At 39.7% G+C, this 16759-nt stretch overlaps 1 protein-coding gene across 1 annotated transcript in view; it reads left to right on the top strand.

Moving 5' to 3' along the window:
- The window catches only part of UBR5 (ubiquitin protein ligase E3 component n-recognin 5), a 96591-nt gene that overhangs the window by 70775 nt on the left and 9057 nt on the right, over positions 1 to 16759 (top strand). The window contains exons 36-52 of the mRNA XM_082499249.1: positions 139 to 250; positions 1395 to 1526; positions 2381 to 2638; positions 2996 to 3264; positions 5463 to 5674; positions 6050 to 6280; positions 11444 to 11517; positions 12069 to 12241; positions 12341 to 12454; positions 13029 to 13249; positions 13897 to 14017; positions 14126 to 14224; positions 14498 to 14741; positions 15309 to 15420; positions 15941 to 16085; positions 16380 to 16510; positions 16742 to 16751. Coding sequence (XP_082355375.1) covers positions 139 to 250; positions 1395 to 1526; positions 2381 to 2638; positions 2996 to 3264; positions 5463 to 5674; positions 6050 to 6280; positions 11444 to 11517; positions 12069 to 12241; positions 12341 to 12454; positions 13029 to 13249; positions 13897 to 14017; positions 14126 to 14224; positions 14498 to 14741; positions 15309 to 15420; positions 15941 to 16085; positions 16380 to 16510; positions 16742 to 16751 — 2658 coding nt within the window. The remainder of the gene's footprint in view (positions 1 to 138; positions 251 to 1394; positions 1527 to 2380; positions 2639 to 2995; positions 3265 to 5462; positions 5675 to 6049; positions 6281 to 11443; positions 11518 to 12068; positions 12242 to 12340; positions 12455 to 13028; positions 13250 to 13896; positions 14018 to 14125; positions 14225 to 14497; positions 14742 to 15308; positions 15421 to 15940; positions 16086 to 16379; positions 16511 to 16741; positions 16752 to 16759) is intronic.

Genomic DNA, 16759 nt, shown 5'->3' with positions numbered 1-16759 from the left:
GTTGTGAGGTCATCCTTCTTAGATGTGTTTTTTTGTTTCTTAGTTTTTAAATAAAATTTTGCACTGAGCTTTTGAAAACACATAGATTATCTCTGATATGGAAGATATTCTAGCATAAAACTGCAATGCTCTTTCCAGGTTGAGGTGGTTGAGGGGGTAGCTGGTGAAGAAGACCATCATGATGAACAGGAAGAACATGGTGAAGAAAATGCTGAAGCAGAAGGACAGCATGACGAGCATGATGAAGATGGTACGTATAGTATACATCATGCACATTACTGCTTGGATGAGCAAACTGTGTCAAAAACAAAAGGCATCTTTCGAGTCACCAGTGATAATGGTTTGGGAGACTTGCATGAGTAGAGGCAATCCAAGAGTTTCAGACTATGCATCTTATAAAAGGAGATGAGTAAAATAACAGATAACTTGTACTAGGCAGGTACATGAAAATTTTTATTTTTCTCTTTCTGCATAAGGAGAAAATATTAAGGTACCAAAGGATTAAAAACCCAAAAGTTGTTATATGCTTGGTTAACAATATTTATTCAGCCTTTTGTATTTGCTACTGTAAAATGTTATTGACGTAAACTACTTAAAGGACTGAAAAAATAGTCTAGCTCTTGTATGGCTAATGATAGAATAGTGGTTATGGTAGCTGTGTTCCCAAAAGGGATCTGAATGATGGTGAGCTAGTTTTCAAACCAATCACAAAATATTAAATTACGGTTTGATGTTTTTGTAGACAAAATAAGTCCATTAGGTATGGAAGTTCTTGCCATTAATAATTTAATACTTGTCTTCTGTTAGTTAGCTTGGGATTAGATGGCACAAAGCTATGATTAAAAAAAAAATGATCTTCTCTTTCTGACTGTGCCTTGTGTTTCCAGTCAACCCATTTAAAGTACAGGAAATCTGTTTATTCACTTGCTTAGTATTCAGAACATTTAATTCTCAAAACTTAATCTAGAATAATAGAACATGGGGTTTTTAATTAGAATTTTTTTTTTAAGTTTTCAGGTATTCCTTAGATACTTGTTTGAAACAGCATATGGTTAATTGTCCTAATACATGTGCATGAAGAATTGTGGAGTCTTTTGGTTTGAGTGACTAATTCTGAATCCTTAAAGTCTTAATTTTCAGTGTGTGTGTATTGAATGTATATGTGCAGTACAGAGTGAGAGGGCCAGGGGTTGCTAAGTGCTGGAAAATTAGAAAATGTGCTCTAAGTATTGCTGCGTGTTTGCACTGATTTTATGACATCTCCCTGCACATCCATTAAATTCTGCTATGGTAAGAAGCTCTGGGTTTTGTTTTATGTCTTACATGAGTCACTACAGTCATTCTATTTTTTTCTGTTTCTAAACATGAGATGTTTTGTATATTGATTTTTATAGGCAGTGATATGGAGTTGGATTTGCTAGCTGCTGCTGAAACAGAAAGTGACAGTGAGAGTAACCACAGTAATCAGGACAATGCTAGTGGGCGCAGAAGCGTTGTCACTGCAGCTACTGCTGGGTCAGAAGCAGGTACGACACATCATCATGTGTTTAATCTAGCTGTTTGAATTTAGCTATTAGGATTAAGTTGTACAGGAAAAAGAAATGTGTTAGTGACTGAGCATGGCTTTAACAAGGGCAGAACTGGCTTCACCTTAAAAATATTATTCTTTGCCTTTGGATCTGGACTGCATCCAGCACTCCACAGGTATGCTTACTTCACAACTAGATTGGACAGAGTGAGAATTGTCTGGTTACGACAATTTAACAAATACCTTTCCCATGTAATCTTACTTTCCCTTTCCCACATTTCCTGTTTTTCCTTTGCTTTTCCTTTGCCTGTAATTGTACGGCACTATGCAGACTTTTTGGATAAGGAGATGCGCCAAGATGTGGCATATCTATTTTGCTCTTGTAGGCCTTCTGCATGTGTTAGCCAGAAATTACCTTGCCCTCTTGTGAAGTGAAATGAAATGTTTTCAGTAATTTTTAGTGTAGAAGTTAGATATGGTTTAAAACAAAACACAAAACCTGAACAATCATTTCAAGGCTTTTTGAAAGCAACTGCTTTACTGTCCGGTTCAGAAGCATAATTTTTAGAATTCATTGGCTGGGGGCAGAATCAGTGAAGAATTTCTAAATCAATTATTTCTTAATTTATGTTTGAAATATTAGTAATCTTATTGCTTTTTCTTGAAACGTCTGGAAAATTAGCAGTACGTTATTAGGACAGTTTATTAAAGATTTTCAGTAGTGGTACTTGAACCTTTTTAGTACATGTAGTTTCTTCTCATGGAAAAAGTTTACAATGCTGACATGATACGTGTATACGTGTACAGATGTGCAGTTGTCAGTTACTCTTTATTGCTTATTTTCCTCAACAGGAGCTAGCAGTGTTCCAGCATTTTTTTCTGAAGATGACTCGCAATCAAATGATTCTAGTGACTCTGATAGCAGCAGCAGTCAGAGTGATGACATAGAGCAGGAGACCTTCATGCTTGATGAGCCTCTGGAACGAACCACAAATAGCTCACATGCCAATGGTGCTGCCCAAGCTCCCCGTTCCATGCAATGGGCTGTACGTAATACCCAAAACCAGAGGACTACTAGCACTGCTCCTTCTAGTACGTCAGCCCCAGCAGGCAAGTCTGAGTAAAATGCATGCATGAATGTTAGTTAACTCCAGCTTTGTTTCTTCTGTTTTCATTTGTTCTCTTAAGGATGAAATCTTATCTGTTTGTCTTAGAAGGACAGTGCTGACCTATTTGACTGTTTCAGTTCTGGTTTTGAATTTAAAAAAAAAAGGAAGGATCCATTGTAGTTCTTAAGAAGATACAAGTATTCTTACTGTAGCTAGTAATTTTTTGCTAGTTACAATTGTCATAACAGTAATATTTACAAGTTTATTTCTAGAAATGTTCATGATATCAGTCAATACAGAAAATAATGTAGCAAAGGTTAAATAAATTCATTAATGTCATACCTTCTTTTATGTTTAGCAAGTTCAGCAGGCTTGATTTACATTGATCCATCAAACCTACGTCGGAGCGGTACCATCAGTACGAGTGCTGCAGCAGCAGCTGCAGCACTTGAAGCCAGCAATGCAAGCAGCTATTTAACATCTGCAAGCAGTTTAGCAAGAGCATACAGTATTGTGATACGGCAGATATCTGATCTGATGGGTCTGATTCCCAAATACAATCATTTAGTATACTCCCAGATCCCAGCTGCAGTGAAGCTGACTTATCAAGATGCAGTTAACTTGCAGGTAAGAACATCCAAATCTCTGTAGAAAAACATAATTTCAATGCAGTTGGGTTGTTTGGTTTCTTTTTGGTAAAATCATAGAATTGTTGAGGTTGAAAGTGACCTCTGAAGATTGTCTAGTCCAAATTCCCTGCAGGGTCAACAGGAGAAGGCTGCTCAGGATTGTGTCTGGTTAGGTTTTGAATATCTCCAAGGATGGAGACTCCACAACTGCTCTGGGCAACCTGTTAAGAGTTTGACAGTTCTCATAGTAAAAGATTTTTCTTGAGTTTAAATGGACTTTCCAAGTATTTCAATTTGTGCCTATTGCCTCTTGTCCATTCACTGGATATCACTGAGTAGAGTCTGGCTCTGTGTACTTTATACCTTTTTGTCCGGTATTTATACACACTGATAAGATCCTCCTGGGTTTGTTTCTGGAGTCTAAACTGTCCCAGCTCTCTCAGCCTCTCCTCATATGAGAGATAGTGTTGGCTGAAGTAGCTGTAGTTACTAATTCCATTAAATTGTTCATATATTTCATATGTGTATATTCTTTCAAAAAAGGAATTTCCATGTTGTTTTTTTTTTTTTTTTCCCCAGTTAAGTCCGACTGGTATCTGATTAATACAAGTCAGGATTGGCTGCTTTGCAGATACTAGTAATCTCTACTAGAGATCTTTTGCCCTATTCTTTTTGTCATGAACTGTTGAGTCTATAAAAGATGACAGTTAGTAAGGGCCAAATAATTAAAATGAGATAAGATTGTACAGGTAGATGTACTGTTCGCTGTCCTTTCTTTCAGGGATGTGATCATCCTTTCCCTGTTATGTGCGTATTTTTGGTACAGTGCTCGTGACTGTCGTTTCTTGAAAGTATATGTAAAAGATATCTTCAGAGAGAGTATGTGAAAGGGAAGACATGTATAGAAAGAAGTTTCAAAGATTAAAAACACAGGAGGGAACTTCAATGTGTTCAGAAAGTATATGTCAAATTGCATGTGGGCATAGTGTATAAAATGAAATCATCTGTAATGAATTTAGTACAAAAATCAACCGTCCAAATAATACTGTTGCTTTGGGGAGCCCAGGAAATCAAGTGATGCTATTTTCTGTTAGTAGTACTGTGTTCTGGGTCAACAGGACCAGATGACAATATGTTTACTTGTAATTGAGCCATGAAGTATTTGTATGGCTCTATTTTCACAGTGCGATGGAAGAAAAAGGCTACTGATTGGGGACAGGAGCGTTACAAAGATATTCTGGGATCAAACACTGGGGGAAACATGCAGGGAAAGAAATAAGAGAACATAGTTTTATTATGGAGGAGGACCAGTTTCTGCTTTTGTTCAGGAGATTTCTTTGGGGGAAAATACTGTCTTTGCTGAGTAGAGATGTTTTGCAAAGGTTGCCTTTTTGCCAGCTGAGTGCACAGCAGAGCTGTCCAGCTGTGAGGCAGCAAGAGATTTGTATTGGCATGTGAAAGCTTGACAGTGGAGGTTTCGTGTGGATGCAGAAACGGGGTTGAGACAGCATTTTGTTAATTTAGTAGATACAAGAACACTTGAAGTGTGAGGGATGTTTTTAAAGACCAAAATGTAGAGGAATGAAGAAAGCAGACTGATGTTGGATAAAAAAAAAAACCAACAGGTCAATGCAGTTAGCGAATGGCAAGAAAATCAGGCTCCAGAAGCCAGTATTGGGAACAGGTGAAGAAAATACTGAACCAGGAGGAGAGGTTTGTATGCAGACATAGTTCTTTATGCAGGTCTTAACTTTGTTGTCTTCACTGAGAAAGTTGCAAGGGGTGAAGAATGGTGAAAGATCTGGCTGGTGAATTCCGTAGCAGGATAAGGGCTCTTAAAGCTACTAGAACGTCAGGGATTAGACCAAAATCCCCAAGATGTGTGCACCTTGGAGATGCTGGGTGGTCATAAGGTGAAGAGTAGAAGAGATGCCCAAAAGGGAGGGAGGGATGGTGAGAATCCTTTACAGACACCAAGGTTTTACATGATGAGAGCTGCATACTGCTGCAGTAAATCAGCAGTCTTGATAGAGCTTTTGGAAGCTGTTCAGTGGTTGTTCTTGAATGTGGTTTTACAGCCTCTTTGTAGGGAATCGGATGTAACTGTAAAAGCCATGGTGGAGGCTTATGTTGAGATTGCATTCTCATCATCTAGTTCTACTATTTGCAAAACTCATTAAATCTCATTTTCTATAGAATTATGTAGAAGAAAAGCTTATTCCTACTTGGAATTGGATGGTTAGTATCATGGACTCTACTGAAGCTCAGCTGCGTTATGGTTCTGCGTTAGCATCTGCTGGTGATCCTGGGCATCCAAATCATCCTCTCCATGCTTCTCAGAACTCTGCCAGAAGGGAAAGGATGACAGCCCGTGAGGAAGCTAGCTTAAGAACACTTGAGGGGAGAAGGTATGAAAATAGTTTGATTACTGCATGTCATATGAATTACCAGTTTTACAGTTCACTGACGTTTTAGGAATCTAAGTGTGTAATGCAGCAGTGTAGTTATAAGTTGGCTCCCTGTGTTGTTGCTACTATTTGGTTTATTCTGACGTACTAGATTCACTGTGAGTATTAACTGTTTATAATATACTGCACCTGAGCTGCTTATAGTAAAGCATAAAACTATGTTTTACTTTTGTCACACCATTTTCATGCGGGGTTTGTTGTTTTTTTTTTTTTTTGAGTTTTACATCCATATTTCAAATATAGAGACTAATACGTAAAGGATGCATTCTACTGTGATGCCTAATCTCTCTGTATTCAATCCTTTTCTTTCACTAGACGTGCTACGCTACTCAGTGCCCGTCAGGGAATGATGTCAGCACGTGGTGATTTCCTGAACTACGCGCTGTCTTTGATGCGTTCTCACAATGATGAGCACTCAGATGTTCTTCCTGTTCTAGATGTCTGTTCACTAAAGCATGTAGCATATGTTTTTCAAGCCCTTATTTATTGGATTAAAGCAATGAATCAACAGACAACACTGGATACTCCTCAGCTGGAACGGAAAAGGTATCGAGGCTGACTCAGAAACAAAAACTTTTGCAAAAGTGGTATATGCTCTTTTCTTTCAGTCATTGGCGTTGTTACTCAGCAACTCCCTACTTCCCGTTGTGGGCAATGACATTGAAAGGAACAGACGAGCTCAGTCTGTTAATACGTGGCTCCGTGGCTGGTGTCATTGCCACAATTTTGGGTTTTTCAACAATGGAATGGCCTATGTGGCACCAGGCCCGCTGTCAGCAGATGGGGGCTGGCTCACTCAAAGGGGGAGAAGGGTTTTTGCCCAAACATTAGCAGGGCTCATTAACAGGGCTTTAAACTAGATTCAATGGGGGAAGGGGGTATTATTGGGTTTGCGTGTGACCAGCCAAGGGATGTTGTACCAAGGACAGAGGAACGGGGTGCTGGTGAGGGCCTGCAGCCATTCGCTCCAAAATGTGCTGGCTATGCTGCTGCATACTCAGTCTTACGTAGATGAGCCAGGAGCTCTTGGACCAACAGGAGCCAATGGGGAGGCACCGTTAATACACAGCAAAGGAATGCCACCTGGAGAGCAGCACAAAGTAATTACAGCTGCTCCAGCCAAGTCAGACTCAATGAAGACATGGCTGAAGTGCCTCTATGCAAATGCATGGAGCATGGGGAACAAACAGGAGGAGCTAGAGATGCGTGCACACCTCCAAGGCTATGATCTCATTGGCATTGTAGAAACTTGGTGGGATGACTCCTATGACTGGAGTGTTGCCATGGAAGGCTACAGGCTCTTCAGGAGAGACAGGCAAGGGAAACAAGGAGACAGTGTTGCCTTATATGTCAAGGAGCAGCTGGAATGCATGGAGCTCAGTCTAGGGATGGATAAAGAGCCAACTGAGAGCCTATGGGTCAGGATTAAAGGGAAATCGGGAGCAGGAGACATCACAGTGGGAGTCTGCTACAGGCCACCCGACCAAGAAGACCGAGTGGATGAAGCCCTCTATAGACAGATAGGGGTGGCATCACATTCACAGACCCTGGCTCTCATGGGTGACTTCAACCACCCTGACATCTGTTGGAAGGGTAACACAGCCAGGCATAGGCAATCCAGGAGGTTCCTGGATTGCATTGATGACAACTTCCTTCTCCAAGTGGCTGAGGAGCCAACAAGGAGAGGAGCTATGCTGGACCTTGTTCTTACCAACAAGGAGGGGCAAACTCAAGGGTAGCCTGGGCTCTAGTGACCATGAAATGGTCAAGTTTGAGATCCTTGAGGCAGTGAGGAAGGTGCGCAGCAGGCTGACCACCCTTGACTTTGGGAGAGCTGATTTTGGCCTCTTGAAGAATTGGCTTGGTATGGTACCATAGGATGAAGTGCTGGAGGGAAGAGGGGTCCAAGAAAGTTGGTTAAAATTCAAGGACCACCTCCTACAAGCTCAGGAGTGATGCATCCTTACAAAGAGGAAGGCAGGCAGAAAAGCCAGGAGGCCTACATGGATGAACAAGGAGCTTCTGGACATGACCAAAAGGAAAAAGGAGGCCTATAGGGAGTGGAAACAGGGGCGGGTAGCCTGGGAGGTATACAGAGGAATAGTTCGAGCAGCCAGGGATCAGGTTAGACAAGGTAAAGCCCAGGTAGAACTAAATCTGGCCAGGCATATTAAACAAAAAATCCTTCTTTAAGTATGTCAGCAAGAAAAGAAAGACTAGGGAAAATGTGGGCCCTCTCTGGAAGGAAATGCAAGAACTGGTTACCCAGGACAGAGACAGAGCTGAGGTACTCAATGACTTTTTTGCCTCAGTCTTCATGGGCAAGGACTGCAGCCACACTGTCCATGATGCAGAATACAAAGGCGAGGATTGGGAAAATGGAACTGCACACTGTAGGTGAAGATCAAGTGCAAGACCACCTGAGGAATCTGAAGGTGCACAAGTCCATGGGACCTGATGAGATACATCTGCGGGTCCTGAGGGAACTGGCAGATGAAGTCGCTAAGCCACTAGCCATCATATTTGAGAAGTTGTGGCGATCTGGTGAGGTTCCTGCCGACTGGAAAAGGGGAAGCGTAACCCCTATTTTCAAAAAGGGAAACAAGGAAGACCCAGGGAACTACAGACCAGTCAGTCTCACCTCTGTGCCTGGCAAGGTAATGGAGCAGATCCTCCTGGAAACTCTGCTGAGGCACGTAGGAAACAAGGAGGTGATTGGTGACAGCCAGCATGGCTTCACCAAGGGCAAGTCATGCCTGGCAAATTTGGTCGCCTTCTACAAAGGGGTTACAGTGGCAGTGGACAAGGGAAGACCAACTGATGTCATCTACCTGGACTTGTGCAAAGCGTTTGACACTGTCCCACACGATATCCTGGTCTCTAAATTGAAGAGACATGGATTCGACAAATGGACTACTCAGTGGATAAAGAACTGGCTGGACGGTCGCACTCAGAGTTGCAGTCAACAGCTCGATGTCCAACTGGAGACCAGTAACGAGTGGCGTTCCTCAGGGGTCAGTACTGGGGCCTGTACTGTTCAACATCTTTGTCGGCGACATGGACAGGGGAGTCGAGTGCACCCTCATCAAGTTTGCTGATGATACCAAGCTGTTTGGTGAGGTAGACACACTGGAGGGGAGGGATGCCATCCAGAGGGATGTGGACAGGCTGGAGAGGTGGGCCCAAGCCAACCTCATGCAGTTCAACAAGGCCAAGTGCAAGGTCCTACATCTGGGTCGGGGCAATCCCAAGCACAAATACAGGCTCAGCAGGGAATGGCTGGAGAGCAGCCCTGAGGAGAAGGACCTGGGGGTGCTGATTGATGAGAAGCTCAACAATGAGCCAGCAGTGTGCGATCGCAGCCCAGAAGGCCAACCGTATCCTGGGCTGCATCAGAAGTGTGGCCAGCAGGTCAAAGGAGGTGATTCTGCCCTCTACTGCACTCTCGTGAGACCCCACCTGGAGTGCTGCATCCAGCTCTGGATTCCCCAAAGGACTTGGACCTGCTGGAGTGTGTCCAGAGGAGAGCCACGAGGAGGATCCGAGGGCTGGAGCACCTCTCCTATGAGGAGAGGCTGAAAGAGTTGAGGCTGTTCAGGCTGGAGAAGAGAAGACTCCGGGGAGATCTTATTGTGGCCTTCTAGTACCTAAAGGGGGCCTACAGGAGAGCTGAGGAAGGACTTTTTACTCGGGCATGTAGCAATAGGACGGGGGGGAATGGCTTTAAACTGGAAGAGGGCAGGTTCAGATTGAACATTAGGAAGAAGTTTTTCACTTTGAGGGTGGTAAGGCACTGGAAGAGGTTGCCCAGAGAGGTTGTGGATGCCCCATCCCTGGAGGTGTTCAAGGGCAGGCTGGACGTGGCCTTGGGCAACCTGGTCTAGTGGGAGGTGTCCCTGCCTATGGCAGGAGGGTTGGAACTCGATGACCTTCAAGGTCCTTTCCAACCTAAACCATTCTATGATTCTAACTCATATAAATATATACGTATACAGTATATATCTCTGTGTGTGTGTGTAGCAACATGCGTATTATAAAAGGACTATATATAGTGGTATATAACATTTGTATGTTTGATAAGCCTGTTACAGTATCCTGTTCAAATCTTTTTTATGCTGATTGCTGTAAAAGGTTTTCTTAGCACTGAAACTTGAGAATGATTTTTAACTCCGTGGCAGTGCTTCTGAAAGATGTACTCAGGACAGTTTCTCAGCTGAAAAATGCAATCTGCTTCTCACATTTAACATAATAACTTATTTAAAATTCTATCAAACGCGTTAAGAATGACATGAGAGAAAATGTCAAAGTCTGGTATGATGGGCTTAGTAGTTCTGTTTTCCATTTGGTTGTGGATATTTGAGACTTACCTGATGATTTAAAGCACAGTGGGGAAATCAATAGCTGAAAAGGTCCTTAAGTTGAAAATCCCTGCTACTTCAACTAGAGCATTTTAGAAGGTGCATTTATTACTTTTTAAAACATTGTAAGATTTTTTTAGAAATTTTCTTTGATTTGAAGTAGCAATTAATGATCATAGAAATGTCCACATGTTGGTAGTCTATACCATCTGTTCCCATTTCTTACTAAGTTTTGAGGTAATGTACCTGAACAATCCTAGTCAACAGTTAAATACTAATCTTTGCCCCTTCCTGCCTTTAATTTTCAATATCGCAGGTTGAATTTAATTTTCCTGTTCTCTACAAATTTAGTAACTGTAAAATATGAGGTATCGATATTTTTAGATATATATTGGACTGCTGCTTTAGTTCCAATGTTACCTTCAATATATCTTGGTAATGTAAGGCTTCGTTATGACCTCAAAATGTATACCAGAGGATGTTGCAGTCAACAGTAGTTTTCTCACAAGTAGGGATGATTTAATACAGTAAATGATTGAGTTTTTGTGATGGCTGACTTGAGTAAATAGAGTTGTGGCTTTAAGCCTTTTCCAGACAGTAACATACTGGAATCTGCTTTGTCCCCCAAAATTCACATATTAAAATCTGTCAAATTAACTGTTCATCAAGGAATTGCAAAATTCCCATGAAATGCTTGTAAACTATGAAGCCCTACACTTTTTCAGTTAAAGGTGAGTGGTCAAATTCAGTCAGTTGCTTCTGTTAGATGACATTTTTAGTAGCCTGTATGAAATAATATTTATCAGTCTTCATCTGGTTTCAGATCATGTTTCACAATGCACAAACTGCCAGAAATGAATACTAATCAAAGTTCTTGATCCTTTTTATAATACAGTGAAATCTGTTTCTTTAATAAGCAGCTTACAGACTTACGTTCTGAAATGTGATCATTAACATTATTTTTATAGGACTAAGCATATTCTACACCAGTACATTTTAGAATAGTATTCACTTATCTATTTCTTCCACTAATGCAAGGTTCCTAGGATTTTATATCGTGACATAGTCTTTAAAAACAAACATACCCATCACTGTCTGAAGCTGTAACTTTTTGATCAGACTTGGTAGGTGGTGAAATGGCTATAAGGGTACCTACGTGAGTCATGTAGTGAGTATGTAATGAGAAGAACTCAGCAGTACTTTGGTTTTTAGAATGAGTTTGTTCTTGCTATGTATAGCTCTCAAGTACACTTCACTTAGTGATTATACTTTTGCTTTTATTGATTGCTACAGATGTAAATGTTTTGCCTAGTGTTTTCTTGACTTTTTTCCTTGACTTCTTTTTTTTAAGAACTCGGGAGCTTTTGGAACTGGGTCTTGACAATGAAGATTCAGAACATGAAAATGATGATGACACCAATCAAAGTTAGTATACAGAAACACTTCTATAGTACACCTTTAGCTTGCTGAGACTTTGAATAAATTTTGCTACTTGCATGTGTTACATTAAATTTAGATTTTAGTAAGATTTTCTTACTGTTGTTACTTTACCAAATTTCTTCTGCCATTGCCTGTTCTTATTTCAGGGCCCTCTTTTCGTCATCTTTCTCTCTAAACTGCAGAAATTTGTGCCCCTACTTATTCTACACAATAACAGAATTTAAAATTCGCATCAGATTTAAACTGATTTTTTTTTGATCTAATAAAACTGCTGAAAATGGTAGAATGTATACTCTATATTAAGTACATATAGTGTAGGAGTGCATGTTCAGTAAAGTTAGTTGCAGTAAAAAGAATAAAAGTGATGACTAAGCAACTTAAGAAAAATACAGGATTTGTGGAAGCATCCTGTAGAAGTATTAAATTTGCAGAGATGCTCCTCCAGTCAGATAGCTAAGAGGGAAGTGTATTAATTTTGGTATTTTAAATCCTTTTCTAACTGTGAAAATTGAACTGAAATTTTCGCTGATATTTAGGTGCTACACTCAACGACAAAGATGATGACTCCCTCCCAGCAGAGACTGGCCAAAACCATCCATTTTTCAGACGATCAGACTCCATGACGTTCCTTGGCTGCATTCCACCAAATCCTTTTGAAGTTCCTCTAGCAGAGGCCATCCCCCTGGCAGACCAGCCCCATCTACTACAGGTGACATCAGAGATGGTGTTCTGGAAGAAAACTGAAATTTGCTTTTTCATTTCTAACTGAAGTATATTATTTACCCAGAATGCTTTTGTTAATTTTCAGCCAAATGCACGCAAAGAAGATCTGTTTGGACGACCAAGTCAGGGTCTGTATTCATCTTCTGCCAACAGCGGGAAATGCTTAATGGAAGTTACAGTGGATAGAAACTGCCTTGAGGTAGATTTAAAGGTTTTATTATTTTTTAACAGTAGGGTAATTTAAGCTAGTACCTTCATTCCTTAAAAAGACACTTTAATGTTTTCAGAGATAATTTTAAGTAGCTTTCAGAATGATAATGTAAAGCCCAGTAAGTGTGAAAACTTTGACTTTTTAGGAAAAGTATGTTTAATTTTTTTTTTGATGTAGGAACTTTTAAGATTACTGATTTGTAGCAGATTTCGGGCAATATTTTTAAAGGCCGCACTACAATGCTGAGTTAATTTTGAAATGCCATTTATATAATTATTTGTGATAAAAAGAATTAAATCTCCCTATAGCTCAGTAGATTTGACTTGCCCACAGACTGAGTATTAAATGGCAAGCGTATGAAATGCAAACATAAAGTGGGAAAATGGTTTTTCAATCATTTCAAGAAATACGAGGTTATTGTGTTTTAGCAGGTCAATTACAGTGCTTACTTTTGTGTGGTATAAAAATTTGATTGATATATATATATACACACACACATCTCCTGAAAAAGACTTCTAGACTGCTTTGAAAGTGCAATTAAATTTTACTTCTCCTTGTTTAGGTTCTTCCAACTAAAATGTCTTATGCAGCCAACTTAAAAAATGTTATGAGCATTCAAAATCGGCAAAAGAAGGAAGGGGAGGAACAAAACGTGCCTACAGAAGAATCTGAGAGTTCAAAGCCGGGGCCTTCAGCTCATGATCTTGCAGCACAACTGAAAAGCAGTTTGTTGGCAGAGATAGGATTGACAGAAAGTGAAGGGCCACCTCTCACATCTTTCAGGTAGTTTGAGTTAAAAATTACTCTATGAAATATTACCAAACTGATATAAGTATATTTGGGGCTCTGAAAAGTCTTTTTAAATTGAAATGCATAGCTTACTTTAGTTTGAATTTGTAGTTTGTGTTTGATAGCTTTTAAAATTAACAGTTGAACAGTCATCAGAGAGGTCTGTACAAACTGTAGTAAAAGTCTGTTATGTTACTACCTGACTTCTGCTGCAGACCTGCTGTGATGTCCTGGGTAGCTAAGTTTAAAAAATTGGAATTGACAGCTTGCCATCCCTGTCATTCCCTGTGATACTGACCAGACTTCATGCAGTTAGGGATTGAACTGCCCTCACTTTGAATTACAGCTTTCCAAAAAAAAAATTAATCTTGTGATTGACAGGACACCAATAACAGTGAATTCCATGTAGCAGTGAAGTTAGATGCTTTGAGAGTAATTTCTCTTTGGAAGCAAGACTTGCGTTTCAGCTGAAACGAAGCAGCTTCACGTGCTTTTGTCCACAGGCTTACTGTACTGTGGTGGTGTTTATCAGAAATGAACAATTAATTTGAAAGCAGAGGGTAAGAAAAAGCAGAAGTACATAAAATGTGTCTGAAATTTAACTTGTTTTCGCTTGTCTGTCATTTCTTCCCTCCTGTCAGGCCACAGTGTAGCTTCATGGGCATGGTGATATCTCATGACATGTTGCTGGGACGTTGGCGCCTTTCTTTAGAGTTGTTTGGTAGAGTATTCATGGAAGATGTTGGAGCAGAGCCTGGATCAGTATGTATTTCCCAGCATAAGGAAAATTCCTCTTACAACTAAATTATGAACCTCCCTCATTCTGATCTTGGGTTTGTTTGTTTGTTTGTTTGTTTGTTTGTTTTTAAGATCTTGACTGAATTAGGTGGCTTTGAAGTAAAGGAATCAAAATTCCGCAGGGAGATGGAAAAACTTAGAAACCAGCAATCCAGGGATTTAACATTGGAGGTAAAAAATGTTAGTTTGTCTTCTGAATTTGTTTTTATTAAAAGTTGAATTATCATGTGATGCAGTAACTTGATAGGAGAAGTTGTATTTCAGAGTCCACAGGCAGATGTCTTAAACTTTACTTTGTGAGCTGTGTTGCAATTACTCTGTAGTTTTTCACAGGCTAATTGGTGTTTTCTGAGTCTGTGCAGAAGTTTCCAGAAACTTCTTGTGAAGCTGAAATTCTGTTGGTATGATGCTTGGTAAAGAAAACTTTTTTTATGTTTTTACTAGGTTGATCGAGACAGAGATCTTCTAATACAGCAGACCATGAGGCAGCTCAACAATCATTTTGGTCGCAGGTGTGCTACCACTCCGATGGCTGTACACAGAGTAAAAGTTACTTTTAAGGATGAGCCAGGAGAAGGCAGCGGTGTAGCACGAAGCTTTTATACTGCTATTGCACAGGCTTTTCTGTCAAATGAGAAACTGCCAAATCTAGACTGTATTCAGAATGCCAACAAGGGTACCCATACAAGTAAGTGATGCACAGCAGTTAATCTACAGATAACATTTATAAAAGCCTTGGATGCTTTTTACATTGAAATACTTGGCGTTGTCTCAGAGATTTCTCTTATTAGCATGGGAACTGTGAAATGTGCGTGTTACTTCTCTGAGGAAAGGAAATGGCCTTTTTTCTGCTTTCAGAAACAGGAAGCTCTTGTTTTTCTTGAAACCAGAGTCTGCTTGAGATGCTCTCAGCTTTTTTGAGCATCTTTCTGGTAGGTAATAATTGTCAAGATTTTAGCCCGTAAAAACTTGTACATTTTGATACGACTGCTTCATCTGGCTTGTCGCAAATACATTTTATTGTTTTTTAAAGTACATATAAACTCTTGAAGTATTTTGGCATTTGTAAGTTGGTACAAACACTTCAGGTTCCTTTCTTATATTTGGTTGAACCCAAATCACTATTTTAAGTGACATAGTTCTGTCTCATTGATGTCTTTCAAGCTATCTGCAAAAACTGTGTCCTCCTTACACTGAAACTTAGGAGAGAGAAGTACAAAGATATTTAAGCTTATGAGTTTTTTTTCCCTTTCAGGTCTGATGCAGAGATTGCGAAATAGGGGAGAGAGAGATCGGGAAAGGGAGCGAGAGAGAGAAATGCGGAGAAGTAGTGGCTTACGAGCTGGTTCTCGGAGAGATAGGGATAGGTAAGTGATAGATTTTTATTTGTTGGAGATACTTTGTCAAATAGAATAATTGCCTTTATCTTCAGGAAAAATACTTTTACTTCCTCAAATTAAAGCTGTCTGTCTTTCACTTTCAGGAGCAATTTACAGGTTAACATCTTGAAATTCAATATATACTTTAATTTTTTATAGAATAATTATGTTTACTTTAGGATTGATAGATGATGTGTCAAGCATTAGTCTCTCCTGCTAAAACAATAATTAAAACTTGTGTACTAGAATAAAATTGTGAGGTGGTTTAGAAACAACACTGCTGTTGGTGGCATGTCTGACTGCTGTATCAAAATACTAGTAGTATTAAAATCTCCAGTTGATTTTGATTCTCTGTTTCTGAATCATTCTCTCCAAGCAGCTATGAGCAACGCTACTGTTCACACATAAAAGCTAATGCTATTTTGAATCTGTGTGCAAATGGTATTGTTCCAGAGGATTTTTGCATATTTCCTCTGAAATGAGTACAAACTGCTCCAATTTTCTTAAGGGACTTTAGAAGACAACTTTCCATTGACACACGGCCTTTTAGACCAGCCTCAGAAGGAAATCCTAGTGATGACCCTGACCCTCTTCCAGCACACAGACAAGCCCTTGGAGAAAGGCTCTACCCTCGAGTGCAAGCAATGCAACCAGTAAGACTTATCTATCAAATACACTTATGATGTATTGATATTGTAATCTTCTAATTTAAAAATTAATTTCCTTGTCCATTATTGTTTAACATAACCGAAAATATTTGAACATGTAGGGCTGGTTTTATATTCTTTTGACATTTTCTTAAGATTTTGTCACTGTAATTTCTCATTTAGATTAGGAGGTATCTTGTAATGCACTCTATATTTAAAATGCTAAAACTTTTCAAATATGGTTTTATGAAATGCGAGAACTGAAGGAGAATAGTAAGACATATCATTCTTTATCCCCAGGCATTTGCAAGTAAAATCACAGGAATGTTGTTGGAATTGTCCCCTGCTCAGCTGCTTCTGTTACTAGCTAGTGAAGATTCCCTTAGAGCAAGAGTTGATGAAGCAATGGAACTCATTATTGCACATGGCAGGTAAAGTATCAAGGATTTAGATAAGAAATTAAAACCGATTTTGTGGCCAAAGCACTTGTACTGTGATACACCTAACTCTGATACTGCAACTTATTCATGGCTTTGTTTAAGATCGTTTTTTTTGGACAAGTGACTTGTTGGCGTTGGTTTAATCTAATCTGTCTGGTTTCAAAATATGACAATTCCTGACTGTGAAATTAAATCTGCCTTTTTTTTTTTCCCCTTGTCAAGGGAGAATGGTGCTGGACA

Source organism: Vanellus vanellus (assembly GCF_965231255.1).
Source record: "Vanellus vanellus genome assembly, chromosome: 2".
Lineage (NCBI taxonomy): Eukaryota > Metazoa > Chordata > Aves > Charadriiformes > Charadriidae > Vanellus > Vanellus vanellus.
Note: the sequence above shows the minus strand (reverse complement) of the source record. Positions and strands in the feature narration are given on the sequence as shown.